General features: G+C 36.8%; 1 protein-coding gene across 2 annotated transcripts in view; it reads left to right on the forward strand.

Moving 5' to 3' along the window:
• Positions 1-16,464, forward strand: part of LOC138706378 (arrestin domain-containing protein 17-like) — a 40,922-nt gene extending 24,458 nt beyond the window's left edge. For both annotated transcript variants that reach the window (XM_069835585.1, XM_069835586.1), the window contains exons 4-8: positions 472-683; positions 4,140-4,322; positions 7,029-7,217; positions 7,303-7,510; positions 13,834-16,464. In XM_069835585.1, the coding sequence (XP_069691686.1) occupies positions 472-683; positions 4,140-4,322; positions 7,029-7,217; positions 7,303-7,510; positions 13,834-14,018 (977 nt within the window). In that variant the 3' untranslated portion in view covers positions 14,019-16,464. The remainder of the gene's footprint in view (positions 1-471; positions 684-4,139; positions 4,323-7,028; positions 7,218-7,302; positions 7,511-13,833) is intronic.
• Positions 16,465-16,504: the final 40 nt, after the last annotated feature.

Below are 16,504 nucleotides of genomic sequence, written 5' to 3' on the forward strand. Positions count from 1 at the left end.
TTTGATTTATTATCATAGGAGCTGCGACATGATAATGTTTAACGGTTTGGCAAATAGATCCCTCGTCTGGTAGCTCAGCAATGAAAGAACAAAAATGGCGAACGATACTAGCTACTTAGACTTTATAGAGCCTTGACTTCCTAAGACGTAAGCAGAGAGGAGGAGTCACGCCGGGAATAACAGCGTCGCGACTATAGTGATGTCAAATGACACCTTTAAATGTCGTGCACGATGGGTGGCCTACCCAATAGGAGCTATGTTTCGTATGCTCTGGCGGAGAAAGAAGGGATTTCCTACCACAGGTTTATTAGCAAAATATGTTCCTTTTAGCACCTACTTCCCACCCTGAAACGTTGTAACAGGAGTTCATTAACATCCTGTATAACGATTAGTAATCACAATAGATTTTCGTAGTCTACGTATTGATTAGAAAATTTTAGCAATCGATGGAAAACATTCTGTTTGCTGCAGGTGATACAGAGATTCTTCCAGCTGGACAGCATTGTTATCAGTTCAGTATGATGTTGCCAAATAACCTGCCTTCATCCTTTGAAGGAAATTATGGCTATATTCGTTACACAGTGAAAGCTACCCTTGATCGCCCCTGGAAATTTGATCACGAAGTCAAAGCTGCTTTTACAGTTCTGTCACAAGTAGATCTCAACTTGGACCCCAGAAACAGGGTAAGTAGTGCAATAGAGATTTATTACTTGAGCCCGAACGTGTATACAGAACTGCATCTTGCAAGTACAAGAAAATTCATCATGCAAATATGAAATTATTATAGTTAACATACTTACACAGTGAAACCTCTCTGAAACACCACTTTTATTAAGAGGCCACCGATGTAATAATCCATAAAACAAAAAACAAAAAAAAAAAAAACAAAACAAAAGTACTTTTATCTCCATTAAGGATTATCCCTCTCCACGATTGTCGACCAACCATTGAATAGCCCTTTTCTTAATTTTATCTCTTTTAAGAGACCAGATTTCAAAATTAAAGTATAGTACCATAATTTTATAATGCAGTAGTTTAATTCATTGAATAAATTCTGAGAAGCCGATAAGAGTACTTTACTGTATCTTCCAAGGTTAAAATGAAATTTGACAACGTTGTTAACTATTCGTGCTAAATCTCTGATCCTAATCCTCTAAGCTCTAAGGAACTTGGGAATTTCTAGAGAGAAAAGGATTGTTTTTGTTAAGGGTTGTGACCGCTGCACATGACCTTCAGGATCTGTCTGACCACGTACCACCTGTACGGTATTTCGTTCTCTTGCTTAATAGTTTCATTTTTCTGTCATTGTGTAAAGCAGTTACGAGTAAAAACTGTTTAGTAAAATGATAAGTACCGGTACCCTATTATCGTTGGAGGATCGAGTCAAAGTAATTCGCGAAAGTGAAAGTTGTTTACCAGAAAGAAAATTAGCGAAAAAATTTAAATGTGACAAACCTCAGATTAATTCAGTTTTAAAATTGAAGGAAAAAATTATAACCGAGAGGAATTCCATTGAATGACAGTGCAATTGAAGAATATATAAGTTGATATTGAGAAGAAGTCTATATATGAACCTTGTCTGCCGTATCTTTCTCAAAAGTACAACGCCCCTCTTAAACAATGGTCTGTCATTGGTTTGCTGTTTGGCAGTAGAGGTTCAATTACAAAATTCACATGGAATTATCTTAAGGAACTTCACATTCCTTTTGATTATGTAATGTCTGTCCTTATAAATATTATCAAGGACTCTCTTCAAATATTACGAGGCGCATCCAGAAAGTAAGTTTCCCGATTTTTTCCCCTTGAAAGTAAACGTAATTAGCCGTGTCAATTGCGCATGCGTAACAGATCTATGACGTATCAATCATATGCCAGCCGGACAGGTCCCGCCTAGTGCCAGTAGCGTGGCAGCAGTGGTCCGAAATGGAAGCTCTTATTCCTTCTCCCGCCGCATGCGAGGTTCGGTCGGTGATAAAGTTCTTTAATGCACATTGCATTGCGCCAATTGAAATTCATCGGCAGCTCTGTCAGGTCTATGGGCCGAACATCTCTCTCTCTCCCTCTCCCCTCCCCTTCCCCCTCTCTCTCCCTCTCCCCCTCACTCCCTCTCCCCCTCTCTCTCTCCCACCCCGCCCATGCGAGGTTCGGTATGCACAAAGCATTGCGCCAATTGAAATTCATCGGCAGCTCTGTCAGGTCTATGGGCCGAACATCTCTCTCTCTTTTTCTCTCTCTCTCTTTTTCTCTCTCTCTCTTTTTCTCTCTCTCTCAAGAAATTCCTGTCCTTCTGTGAGCGTTTTGGCAACGACGAAGAGCTGAAGACGTCTGTCACACGCTGGTCCCATTCACACATAGACAAATAACAGGCGGCGGAGTTCTACGACAGAGGGATACTAAAGTTGATCCCACGATACAAGTGTCTCACTTCTGATGGTGGCTATGTTGAAAAATAGCTTAAACATTGCTGTACATGTTGCCAATAAATGTTTTCCTGAAAGTGTGTGTTCTTTTTTTAAAAAAAAATAGGGAAACTTACTTTCTGGATGCGCCTCGTACATCATCTCTAATTCAATTAATCCATTTATATTTGCCTTCAACAATTAAATTTCATTTTTCTTTAATGTATCACATCACATTATATTGTACATGTTTATTGTATTCAGGACCCTTGTGGTCACTCAAATTCTTTGAGCTAATGTCTATAATTTAGAAATATATATATTAATATATTGAATAGTTTAGAGCAGTGGTATTTAGTCTATGGTACGCGTAACCCCAGGGGTACACGTAGTTGTCTCAAGGGGTACACATTCCACTGACTACGTATGTAAAAATGCTGACAAAATTATTTTATTATACTTGTTGATAATTACTGCAGTTTACATATTTTCTTTTACATTATCAACTCTTGTTTTGCCTTGTTTCAATAACATTTTACATAATTCATTACCATTGTTATTGCATCAATAATTACCTACTGTATGTATCATATAATAATAATAATAATAATAATAATAATAATAATAATAATAATAATAATAATTTATTTTGCATACATCGGTCGTAGTCTCTTATTATTTCTTATATAACTGCAATGCAGTTTTGGGGTACGAAGGTAAAAAAGAAAGTATTTTGGGGATACGCCAGCAAAAAAAGATAGAATACCATTGGTTTAGAACAGTGGTCGTCAGCACTCGCTGAAATGGGTAAAGGGTAAGCGGAGCAACGTGTTGTGCCCCGTTGTGCAGCAGGAAAAGGTAGAGAGCATACCCGTCATCAACTACGAATGCACCATAGTGCAGTGTCTTCTCCGCGAGTAAGAGACGCTAGCACGAGGGTGCAATGTGCTGAAGACCGCTGGTTTAGAAGATGAAATAATATAAGGAAAAAAGTGTAATAAAGTGATGCAGAGATCAATTCACCGGATTATTTTCTAAGGCGGAAGTATATGAGTTACAGGATAAAATTATAATAAAGTTTGTACATAACTCATATTAACAATACATTCCTAGTTATTTTATGTTATGTGTGTACAGTAGCTCAACTCATTATTTGTTTTTAAAAACCTCCTTCTATTTAGCCACCACCCCTCTCAAAGATCAATTTTACATGGAACTAGCAATTGTCTTTTAATACAGGTTTCACTGTGTTAGAATAGACGCCTGTAGAAATGTAATCAGCGTCTGAGACGCGCTTATATTTTGTTGTGTTAAATGCTAACCTCTTATCACGAGAGTCCTAGGATGTGTTCATCTTCTGTTAAAAAAACTAATACTGTCACGATGATGACATAATTTCATTGTATTCTATTACTCATATATTTGCACTTATATCCATAACACACTATAGCCTACAGCCAGAATAACTCCATTGTATTCCATCAGCCAAACAGTATTTGTACATATTTCCGTAACACACATCGTAAATCCAGGATAACTCCATCGTTCCCTATTACTCAAATAACTGTTCAGACTAATTTCGAAATATAGCCAGTTGTGTATCCAGAGTAACTCCTGAACTGTTCTGGTGAGCAAGAATTATTACAGTTAAAAATCACGTCATTTGATATTGTACTGTATACTAGACAGATGTTGCAACACTCAAGAAGTCAGACATTTCTTTGTTGTAAATTGTTTCAGGAACCATTCAAGGCAGAGGACAGTAAGACATTTTGCTGCTGTTGCTGTGAATCGGGGCCTCTTACCTTAGCAACACATCTTCCTACAAGAGGATTTGTGCCTGGACAAAGTGTTCCCATGACTATAGAAGTTGACAACGCTAGCAATGTAAAAATTAACGAAGTATGTTGCGAAATTATTAAGGTTGGTAATAATTCTGTAATTCTTCTTGCACTTTCTCTTTCTCTACACCTACATATACACCTACATATACACCTACACCTACACCTACACCTTTCTCTAATATTTGTATCTCAGAGTGAAAAGGATGGTAGTCAAATTTTACTGATTTTGAGATAAGCACGTCATTTTGGTCAGAATTACTTTCTCTATCAGCTGGAAAAAGATGGAAGTGCACAAAAATCTGTATTCTCCTTAAATTCAGATGTCAGACGATGGAAGAACCATTGCTCTTCTTATACTTGCTTTGAGGTTTTTTGCTTTCCTGAAAAGTTGTTTTTGTGACTTCCATCCATTTAGCTCTGAGGTACAGTTATTATGTAAATAAAATTAATATATAATTATATTTATATATCATTTGATATTAATTTAGTAACTGGCTTGGACTCTAATCCGGATTAAAATGATTAACTAGTTCGGTTTTCTCAGAGATTTTCTTCAACTGTAAGGCGAATGTTTCATAAACCCCTGGCGCATCCTCAACCTCATCTCTCGCTATCGCTAATACCATTTACGCCAGATGATCGTGGAATTTACACAGAGTCGTTAAATAACAGATCGATTATATGTATTTTCTCATACTTTCCAAGATCTCTATAATTGAGTGGTTGCCATTAGGTTTAAGGTTCGTGATTTCAAACTGGCAAGAGGAGAATAGTACATTATGCAACGAGCACTATAATGGTAGTAATTAAAACGCGAGTATGTTTGTTTATGAAACGAGTGCAAGCGAGTTTCATAATTTTCATACGAGCGTCTTAATTACCATTACAGGCAAGTTTCATATGACTTTTTATGTTCGACCATATTTCTAACTTAAAATTATTCATAAGTATTCATGTTATGGTTATCTAAGTGAGGAGCGGAACTGACCTTCTAAATTGTGAGATGTGCGCTGACGCGAAAGTATTGATTTTTTCCGAGGAACGAATGTCATTGACCTTGATATAATCTACAGAGTAACATGAGCATTAATCTTGATATAACCTGAAAATTGATTTAGACATTGAAAAACGAGATAACAAATTGAATTTATTTGAATATTATTTACAATTAACGCTCATTATTATAGTAACAGAACATAACCTTCTGCGACAGTATTGGATTTCCAGCCTCCATGAAGTTTCGCTAGTTGTCTTTCGATTGCATATCCGAGAATAATCGATACTTGCGCTTTTATAATGCTACAATGGTGATTTCTGATTGGCTGAACAACTGAACTTTAATGAATAGGTGTACTTTAATGATGTGCATTAAAGGGCTGCTACCAGGTGTATAATTACTACATTTCGGCATGGTCGAGCATAAAAATTTTTATGATGTTAAAATTCTTAGCATGTCGTCTTCCGAAAATGAGATGAAGTTTGGGATTTTATGTAGTAGATTTGGAACACACTCTGTAATCCTGCATCTGGATCAGAGATCTCGGCGCAAAAGTTAGGCGCTCTTTTACAACTTCATAGGAGTCTGAGCCTATAAGACTGAATCGAAAGTTGGCACCACATAGTTGAATCATGATACTCACAAAGAAAGCGGCGGTTCAGTTTTCACAGTCATTCAATAAAAGGAATTGTAAGACACAATAAGCCTGTTCATGGCTGCGGCAGCCTTCAGTCCCTCCACCGTACAAAAGAAAATAATAATAATAATAATAATAATAATAATAATTATTATTATTATTATTATTATTATTATTATTATTATTATTATTATTATTATTATTATCATATAATTTCGCAGCTATGCCTTTAACACTACATTTTTATTACATATTTTTTTCTTAGCATATCTGTGTGTATAATAATAATTAATTAGATACAACAACGTAACATGGACAAATTACAAAGATAAAGAATTATATCCAATTAAAACAAATTAATTATTTTGGGTGTGACATAATTATACAAAGAAATGTGATAAAGCTTTTCGTGCATACCAACTAATACAGAACACAGATTAGGTGAATCATTCTTGTACAACGTCTAAGATTATGATGGATAATACGTAGTGTGAAATAAAGTGCGCTTAATAATGTGCATTTAATAGTGAATGTTGTTGTACATACATACATACACCATTATATTTACATGATTTAGAAATAATTATAGACCTAAAGAAAATTAACTTTAACTTTTAAATAGTGAAATTTAAAATCTGGCGGAGCATGGTGGAGTAATTTTATCATTTCTGCCTTGTATTCGGTGCATTCGGGGTTCGATACCAGAGACTGATTATCCTGACTTGAATTTTATGTGGTATTCCAAGTCCCTTCAGGCGAGTGTTGTGGTGTATAACAATCAAATATATTTTAAAGCTTAGATACAGGAGAAAAAATTCACAAGAAAGATAATGAAAAGAAATCAGTAAGCGGTAGAAAAGCTCAATCAATTCGAAAAACTTGCATACAGTATATGACAGAAGTTGTATAATTTTTAATGTATATAGTGGCTCTAGGATTTCCTAAGGTAATGTTTCTGTAAATGTTTTACAGCTTTGAAAATTGAAAAATTGTGCATAAATTATCCTCTAATTGCCTACTGTTACATTTCAAAATAGTCCTGAGATTTAAATATATTTTCTACATTGTAAGTGGCTCTTAGAGCATTATTTATTAACATTCTTCAGTTGATCTTTCAGGATTATAATATATTCAACAAACTTTATTGACAGATTGTTACATACCACTCTCAAAGTCCTCCAAAATCTAAAGAAGACCGCGTTACTGTCACTAGTATGATAATAAATGAATCAGTGGAGGCAAATGATTCCAAGACATGGTGTAGGAAAATGGATATACCTCCCCTTCCACCTTCGCAGCTCCGAGAATGCAGAATTATTGACTTGGAATACAAGCTGAAGGTGAGTATGCATGCAACTGTACTTGTGATCAGATCCCACAAACTCTCCTGTTTATTTCGTGAACTAAATATTCTTTATGTTGCAGATAAAGGCAAAACCAGAAGGTCTACACAGTGATTTAAAGAACAGCTTCCTTATTACAATTGGGACAATTCCGTTGTGGCAGGCGCCTGCCTTCTCTCAACCAATAATGCCTGCCCCATCTGCACCTCTTGACATGGGTGAAGGAATCATGCCAGTGCCTGGCTTTGGAACAACTGTTCAACCAAGTGCTCCTTCTTATCCTGATATGCGTAAGTATTTTCGTTGACAATAGAGCTCTTTTCGTGCCTTACCAACCATTCATAATCATCATCATCATCATCGTCGTCATCGTCATCGTCATCGTCATCGTCATCATCGTCATCTACGACAACTTACAAGATTGTACTCCTCTGTGATCGAGTATTCACTGCTCTTCCCACTAGATCGAATGTTTACGGGTTAAAATCTGGCAGAGGACGTAGATTTACGATTCGCACAAAAACATCTCTGAATGAGAGGTCTCCAGATACAAATTACCGGTTATTCTTCCTGCGTCAGGGTTTAACTCTGCCAGTCATGGTCCTCGCCTATAACCTACAATCGGAAGTAATTAATTCCTCCTTACACGTTTTTAATCTCCTTAAAATCGGAATTGTTACACTGATTGTGAGAAACTAGCAGAGTTCGCAGAGGTCTCCATCGACCGGAGCTGGAGGTACTAGAAATAGAAACTACACAGCTAAATTTGAAGAACAGTGACGAGTTGGGGGAGTTCCTAATGGGAAGGAGATAGATTTACTATGAGGGGAATCTACCACCCAAGTGCACTAAATACAGGCCAGTTACTTCATGGTGACAGCTCTGGCCTGGAGACGCAGTGGTTTGGACGAGTTCACTGCTTGTTCGAAGGGGTGTTCATTTTAGTCTTCCCCAGGCTGCGCTAGGGATCACATCTCGGGAGCGTTAGTGTGGGCGTACAGTCGCGCTAAGGACGTACTGCACCACCACTGTCTTGTATATTGCAATTTAGTGCGTTTGTTACGTACATTTCATTTAGTTACTTAAATAGTTGTAATGCTTCTGTTTTGTATTGTTTAGTGTGTAGGCTATTATTTATTGTCTAGATTCACTGCTATTTTTCTGTTTGTGAAAATGCTGCCTGTTAGAAGCAAACTGAAAGGTCGGGTATTGCATTCGCAGTCGCGAGAAGTCGTGAGCAACGTGTAGCGCTTTATGAAGATAGCGTCGGAAGAAAAAACGTAATAAACGTTGGAAAACTTGTAGCAGAGTTTACCGCTGTGTCTGAGAGCTGTGTTAGCCAAATAATAAGGGGGACTAAAGACATTGATAATCGGCGCCAAAATCAACTGTGAACAACTTTAATGAAGCTGTCATAAGATAAACCATAGCACGAGTTCTATATTTCACAGAACAGCGGCCCAGACTTAAAAAAAATATATATATTATTCAAATTGAAAAACTATCGACTTTCAGGGAGATATCTCGACTTTGAGGAAAGTTATTATGAAATTAGGATTTTATTAGAAAAAAAAACACAAAATAATCGCTAAATTCTGGTGGAGCATCACAGCATTAGGGCCAAAAGTTTGCAGTATTTGAGAAAAATAAAGAAGTACAGGGAAGAAGGCCGTTCCATCTTTTACATGGATGATGATGATGATGATGATGATGATGATGGGAAAGGTAACAGTGAAGCACTGATGAATATTACCTGTATTTCCGCATGAGTATATTTCATTGTTAATTAGTGATTAACTGCTAAATATAGTGATTCGATTGCTGCTCATTGTATTTCCACATTAGTGTTTATTAGTGACTATTGTTCCGAACTGCTGCTTATTGTATTTCCACATTAGTGTTTATTAGTGACTATTGTTCCGCACTGCTGCTCATTGTATTTCCACATTAGTGTTTATTAGTGACTATTGTTCCGAACTGCTGCTCATTGTATTTCCACATTAGTGTTTATTAGTGACTATTGTTCCGCACTGCTGCTCATTGTATTTCCACATTAGTGTTTATTAGTGACTATTGTTCCGAACTGCTGCTTATTGTATTTCCACATTAGTGTTTATTAGTGACTATTGTTCCGAACTGCTGCTCATTGTATTTCCACATTAGTGTTTATTAGTGACTATTGTTCCGCACTGCTGCTCATTGTATTTCCACATTAGTGTTTATTGGTGACTATTGTTCCGAACTGCTGCTCATTGTATTTCCACATTAGTGTTTATTGGTGACTATTGTTCCGCACTGCTGCTCATTGTATTTCCACATTAGTGTTTATTGGTGACTATTGTTCCGAACTGCTGCTCATTGTATTTCCACATTAGTGTTTATTAGTGACTATTGTTTCGAACTGCTGCTCATTGTATTTCCACATTAGTGTTTATTAGTGACTATTGTTCCGAACTGCTGCTCATTGTATTTCCACATTAGTGTTTATTAGTGACTATTGTTCCGAACTGCTGCTCATTGTATTTCCACATTAGTGTTTATTAGTGACTATTGTTCCGCACTGCTGCTCATTGTATTTCCACATTAGTGTTTATTAGTGACTATTGTTCCGCACTGCTGCTCATTGTATTTCCACATTAGTGTTTATTAGTGACTATTGTTCCGCACTGCTGCTCATTGTATTTCCACATTAGTGTTTATTAGTGACTATTGTTCCGAACTGCTGCTCATTGTATTTCCACATTAGTGTTTATTAGTGACTATTGTTCCGCACTGCTGCTCATTGTATTTCCACATTATTGTTTATTAGTGACTATTGTTCCGGAGTATGAAGTGAACACAGTGATAGGAGCTCAAAATTATGCAGACGCTGCAACGCGAAACTTCATTTCTGATATGACTGTATTTCCCTCCCTCCATTCGCTCCGGCTCGGATCGGTCTCCCTCCCACAGTCGAACCTTCTCCTCTCTCGCGTCGACGAGCTGTCACCATAAAGTAACTGAGCTGTACCTAATTAAAAGGAGTGGTGGTAGTGAGAATGATAAAAATGCTAATGGTGATTAAAAATAAAGATAATAATAATAATGATAATAATAATCACATATAGTTTAGGATTAAACGGTATGGAGAAAGAAGCTCTATTATAAGATGTTTAATCTTATACTGAATCAATTTCGAAAGAACTGTATAGGTAACTGACGTGTAGACTATAGTCTGTTCGCTTTCGTAAGCGACATCGCACTTAGACAAGAGCAGCAGTACCTCCACTCAAGAGAAACAAACCTCCGACCTCCACTGCTATCCCAGCTACTGTACGTACCCGATATGAATAAGTACATATAATTTCTGTAATAAATAACATGATATGCATTAGGCCAACTTCTGGACATAAAATAAACATGGATTGGTTGCTCCATAAACTTCTCACGAATCGCAGATATATCATTAATATGTATTAAGTATTAAATGTATATACATGTACTCTATAACAACATTGGACATAATATTAATGGAAAACATATATAGGCCTATACAAGTTTCGACGCATAATTAATTGCAGTTAAAATTGTATGAGAAGATTTTGGACAAGTAGCTCAGATACGTCAAACCTTGTATTTAGAAAGGAATATTTTTATGAGAAACAAAATATTTTTGCGACTATTGTTGCGAGAGTTACGTCATCAAGAACATTTGTAAATGCACCCTATAGTATTTTGAACATCATCTGAAAGAGCATATTTTGTACACAATATTTCATTTGTTTTATAAAGAAGCACTGTGGTGATGATTTGGCCTGGCTGGACCCGGAATGGATCCGTACACTTTGTAAGGTAACCTTTGGCTCATTGCGCGACCTATATACGCGATGACTGTCCGATAAGTAACCTAGGTAGCATTCGTGAATCCGATGCTGACAGGTAGACCATAGTGCCTCAGCCCCTGGACGCTATGATGGTGCATGGGCTTATGGAGATAGTTACATGTTTTCATTACCCCTGCACTAGAATGAGGTGGTGTAGTGTGGTCGGCACCTCGCTCTGACCGCCCTTTATTATAGCATAGAGAAAGACGCAGTAGGTCAGTGCTTTCCAAACTTTTTTATATGGCGACCAGCGAATAGGGATTATAAAGAATGGACACTTCGCGTCGGTACCTTTGATGTAGCCGGACTGATTTCAATGACCTTCAAGCCAGCTAAAGCGTGAGATTCTGCTTTCTCCCTAGAGTTGGCGCTGACATCACACCAGCTAGCAGTCGACACAGCAGAAATATAACACATACTGTATAATTAATATATCTAGGCACATTATGTACTCAAATAAAATAAATTGGATCCATAAAATAATAAATCCGTCATTAACTGTAATGTCTAGACTCTAGAGTTCCTTTATAATGAGAGTTCAGACGTTGAACCCAACAACAATTAAAATATGTAATGATTTGATAGCACTGAAAATGGAAAAACAAAACTCTTACGAGAAGTAAAACCATATACCTATATTATATTATATACAAATATTAAACGAATTCGATACTTAATTTTATAATGCATTATATTATTTTATAATATATCTGAAATATAAAATATTATTATTACAACTAGTTTGTCACTGAGAAATAAGGAAAAGCTGTTAACTTGAATTTATTTGAAGCAAAGCGTTACTGGATTATGCAATAAGGTAGGCGATGTTTGGGTCCCGTGTCTCAACTCTATTCTCAATTGTATTATCTTAGCGTATGCTCGATTACACTAACCTCTAGCGCTTGAAAGTGGAACTATACGCTGGCGCACAGAGAAACAAAACACAGGGAAATTCGCTCAGTGTCCATTCTTTATAATCCCTATTCGCTGTGGCGACACCCTAGCAAAGTATAAAAATTTAGTGCGTCACCTTATCCCTCAAATGAAAGTATTCCATACATTAATAAGCTAGTTATACATCCTTCATAAAATGAATAAGATAAACATACATATTTCCAGTATTGTTAAAATATTATATAAGACGAAAGAAACATTTACATAGGCCCTATAGTTCTAAGATGAGGAAAACAATCACACTTATTTTCAACCTTGGTTTTAATTTTTTGTGGCTTACATGTGCTTGGCGAACCTTACAATTGTATTTTATGTTTGGATGAATACGGGATAAATTCTCTCGCATTTCTTCATCCATCATTTTTAAATTGCCAGTTTCACTGTTTTGATATTGATCATCACAGAATATCTTGCTTCGCAATAATATGTGGTTGAAAACTGCAACAAAACCACAAGAGCCCGTTTAGCAAGAGACGTAAAATCTTCAAGTGAAACCCAGAATCTGTAACAATCATCCTTTTGTGTTTTAACTTCAAATTCCTATCATTTTTAATCTCAGCCAATTCTTCTTCTACTAAGGAAAGTCCACTAAATTCAGATGACAAAAATGGATTTCTTATCCAGTCATAAGCATTTTTGTTCAGATCTGGGAAGTAACTTTCTAGTTTATCTGTGAGTAATGTCAGATAGATTGTAAATTGAATCATTTATTTCGTTCTTCGAATCACAGTGAGATGTATTTGGGAATATTCTGCCCTCCTTCGCTTTCCGGGACCAAATTGCTAACGTGTCTCGCAACGCAGATATTTTGTCTGTTGCAGTTAAGATATTCTCATCCTTACCTAGAAGACTAGACTTCTACTTGTATACTACAACCACAGTCTACTATATATAGTCACGTCCACACCTGTGGAGTAACGGTCAGCGCGTCTGGGTTCGAATCCCGGTCGGAGCAATTTATCTGGTTGAGGTTTTTTCCGGGGTTTTCCCTCAACCCAATACGAGCAAATGCTGGGTAACTTTCGGTGTTGGACCCCGGACTCATTTCACTGCCATTATCACCTTCATATCATTCAGACACTAAATAACTTAGATGTTGATACAGCGTCGTAAAATAACCCAATAAAATAAATGAAAATACACAGTCACGAAGCTCAATACGTAGTAAATATGCATCCATAGATAGTTGCTAACCACCAGGCTCGCTAATATCGCCTCATTACAATGCGAAATAGTACCAGCACAGTCTATTGTTCCTAGCACCTTCACAACTCAAGCTTCGTGACTGTATATACTAGACTGTGCTACAACTATACGCACATCTATGCGTCTGTCAAGGACACGTATCTACAAAACAGCTGGGTAAGCAAGAGGTGACCAGCGATTTTCTTACTTCATTTCACTTATCATGAGTTAATAGTTCAAAATAATGAAATATACCAGACAGTTCACGACATCCCATAAACCTTTAGGCGACACCCAGTTTGGAAAGCTTTACCGTAGGTACTCTGTTTGCAAGGGACTTAGTGAACACAGGGCAGCTAAGGAAATATTAGCAATGAGAAACATCCAGCCACCACTCGGGATTGAACTCAGGATCTTCCCGTCCGCAGCCAGTTGCTGTACCCAGCAGCCATAGATAACGTGTTCTTCACAGTATTTGCCCAAGCCACGCATTTCTAATGGTAGTTTCGACGTGATGTGGAAGGTTTCCTTGTTAGTGCAAAGCCTCTTAAATTCAGTGTTGTGTTAATGTCTGTGGTCTAGAGTGAAATGTCTTGTTCTGTATGTTACAGCTCCTCCGAGTTACGAAGAATGTACGTTTGGCACAACAAGCATCACCGATTCAGATGACAGTCAGCATGTGTTCGGAGCAACTGCTTACAACCCACGATACCCGACATACTCCATAAAAGACGTGCCTGGAAATCCAGGAATTGGTTGGGCTCCGCCTACGTATGAAGAAGCTGTAACAAAATAAGCGCATATAGCTGCTTATACTCGGAAACAAGAAATGGTTAATTAATTAAGTACAATATATAAATTTAATTCAGCGTTCAGGAAATTATACAGAGTACGGACAGAATATTATAAAATTAAAATGAAGTACAAATTGAATATTTTTCCATGCGAATTAATACCTAATTACAATATATATCGAGTTCTTTTTCCCCTCATTTTAAGGCACTCGTTCGCAGGGCCGCCGAGAAGGGGGGGGGGGGCAAAAGGGGTGAGTGCATATGGGCCCGTGAGCAATAAGGGCCCGTCAGATTGAGTGAGTCTGATTATTATCACGAATAATTATTCGTAGATACATACGGGTACTATAAAATTTTGTAAGAATATTTGTTACATAAATTCGACATATTAACTCAACAATAGTAGAATTAATACAAATTACCACTTCATATGATGTAAATATTTGACTTTTATATAATGGAAGAACGGTTTCCTGCATTAACGTTCACCGACACGACAATTGAGGGCTCCGTCATTTGCCTGAACTATGTTCCCGTCGCTTGTACTAAACATGTTCGATTATTTATTGGCTTGTCCTTTTTAACTACCAAACCCCCGCTGGCCCACCACAATATGCTACTGGACTCTCTCAAACCGAAGACACCGGATACGTTTCTCTTTCAGTACATCGTATGTTTCGTGTCGAAACTTTCGTCTTTTCATTGTCGTTTGTCTAGTAAATTCTGTTCATTAGTGTTACTGGTTATAGTTCAACTGCACAATGGACAAGTACAGGCATAAGTCGGGAGCTGAGAAGCACAAGGAGAGACAGAAAAAATTGGGAGCTATTAATATGGGTGCTAGACTGCGTGAAAAATATTATGAAGATATTAATAAAGAGATCAGTGATGAGCCGAAATATTTAAAAGCAATTCATGCCTCTAATTTAGGGCCAACCCCACTGAAACCTATGAATCTCCTAAATAGTCTGAGGGAATTCAAACTGGATACTTTATTTCCAAATATTTGCATAACCATTAGAATATTCTATACAATTCCTGTGACAGTTGCTGATGCTGAAAGATCCTTCAGCAAAATGAAGGAAATAAAATGTATTCAGATAAACAATGTGTCAAGAACGATGAGTAACCTTGGCTCCTTAGTCTGGAGAGCGATCTTGCTAGATCTTTAAATTTTGATGACATAATTGATGATTTTGCATCAGTGAAGTCAAGGAGAGTTGTTTGTTGATGTTGGACTGCAAGTTATAAAATACAGGTGTTTAAGAATAATGTTTTATGAGTATAATATATTGTGCTAATATGAAGTTTTGCTAAAAGTTATTCAACGTAATAAAAGTGTATACTTTTAAGTTCGTATCTGTGTATGGGATTATCTTTTATTTATTTTGCAAATAATTGTTATGGTTAGAATAACTGGTAACTTGTAATAGTTACTTTTTTCAACGGGGGTCCGAGTACAGTATTGCATAGGGGCCCATAAATTCTGTCGGCGGTCCTGCTCGTTCGTGTCATTTTTCCTGTGAATTTTCCATTTTAAGCTCCATTGTTGCTCGAAAAGTTTATAGGCCTATAATGTAATCTAATTTTAGCCTGAAAAAGGTTCAGACACGTAGGCATAGAAACTTCAATTAAACTGACATAGATTCTATTTTTAGTACGACTACGAACGCAAGTGCAAACTTTCACTTGTACCTGCAATTCTTTGTAACTGCCAGGTTATGTTTACTTCCTTTGTCACATGACAGTTACCACTAAAACTGGGTGTAAAATAAATGCTTCATCTCAAATTACATTCATTACGTTGATGAACTCGAAATAAAATAAGATAATGGTTAAGCTTCCTGTGTTTGCTTGCTTTCGTACAAAGTGCTGCTAAATCGATCGGGGTATGACGCGCTCATGAACTGAAAGCGGGTGGGAGTGGACCCTCAGTCCATGCGCTTTCCAGTTCTTAAATGCTGCGTAAGTTACGCATTCCTGCTTTTTCCTTACACTAAGACTGGAAATAAGGTGGGAATTAATTGTGTGTTAGAACTGTAAAGTCGTGTGAATAATGTTTAAAGTATTTGATGTTCAAAATCGTAGTCATATTATAAGTTGGTAGAACTACCTATTGTACCGTACATCCTTCGTTAATGGGCGTGTCATAAATAGGATGCAACACCTGCCTTTTTTGAGTGGACGTTGAACAGTGTTTATAACAATCATTTAGATACAACGTGAGTATATACGATAGTGTGAAACTGTACGTACTTAGTTATTTGAACACGTTCATCTGATATTAAAGAAAACACGTTTAAGGTAATTTATTGTGAATGTAAATGATAGCTGAAACTTTTTATTTTTATACAATTAAATCAATGTAATGTAATGTGATATTTTCCATCTTCCTTTACGAAAATATTGAAATATAATAACACCATAAAATCGAATTTAATTTAAAAATTGATGTCTTTTATTCGGAAAACTTTTTTCTTACAATATC

This window comes from Periplaneta americana, chromosome 9 (genome assembly GCF_040183065.1).
Source record: "Periplaneta americana isolate PAMFEO1 chromosome 9, P.americana_PAMFEO1_priV1, whole genome shotgun sequence".
Taxonomy (NCBI): domain Eukaryota; kingdom Metazoa; phylum Arthropoda; class Insecta; order Blattodea; family Blattidae; genus Periplaneta; species Periplaneta americana.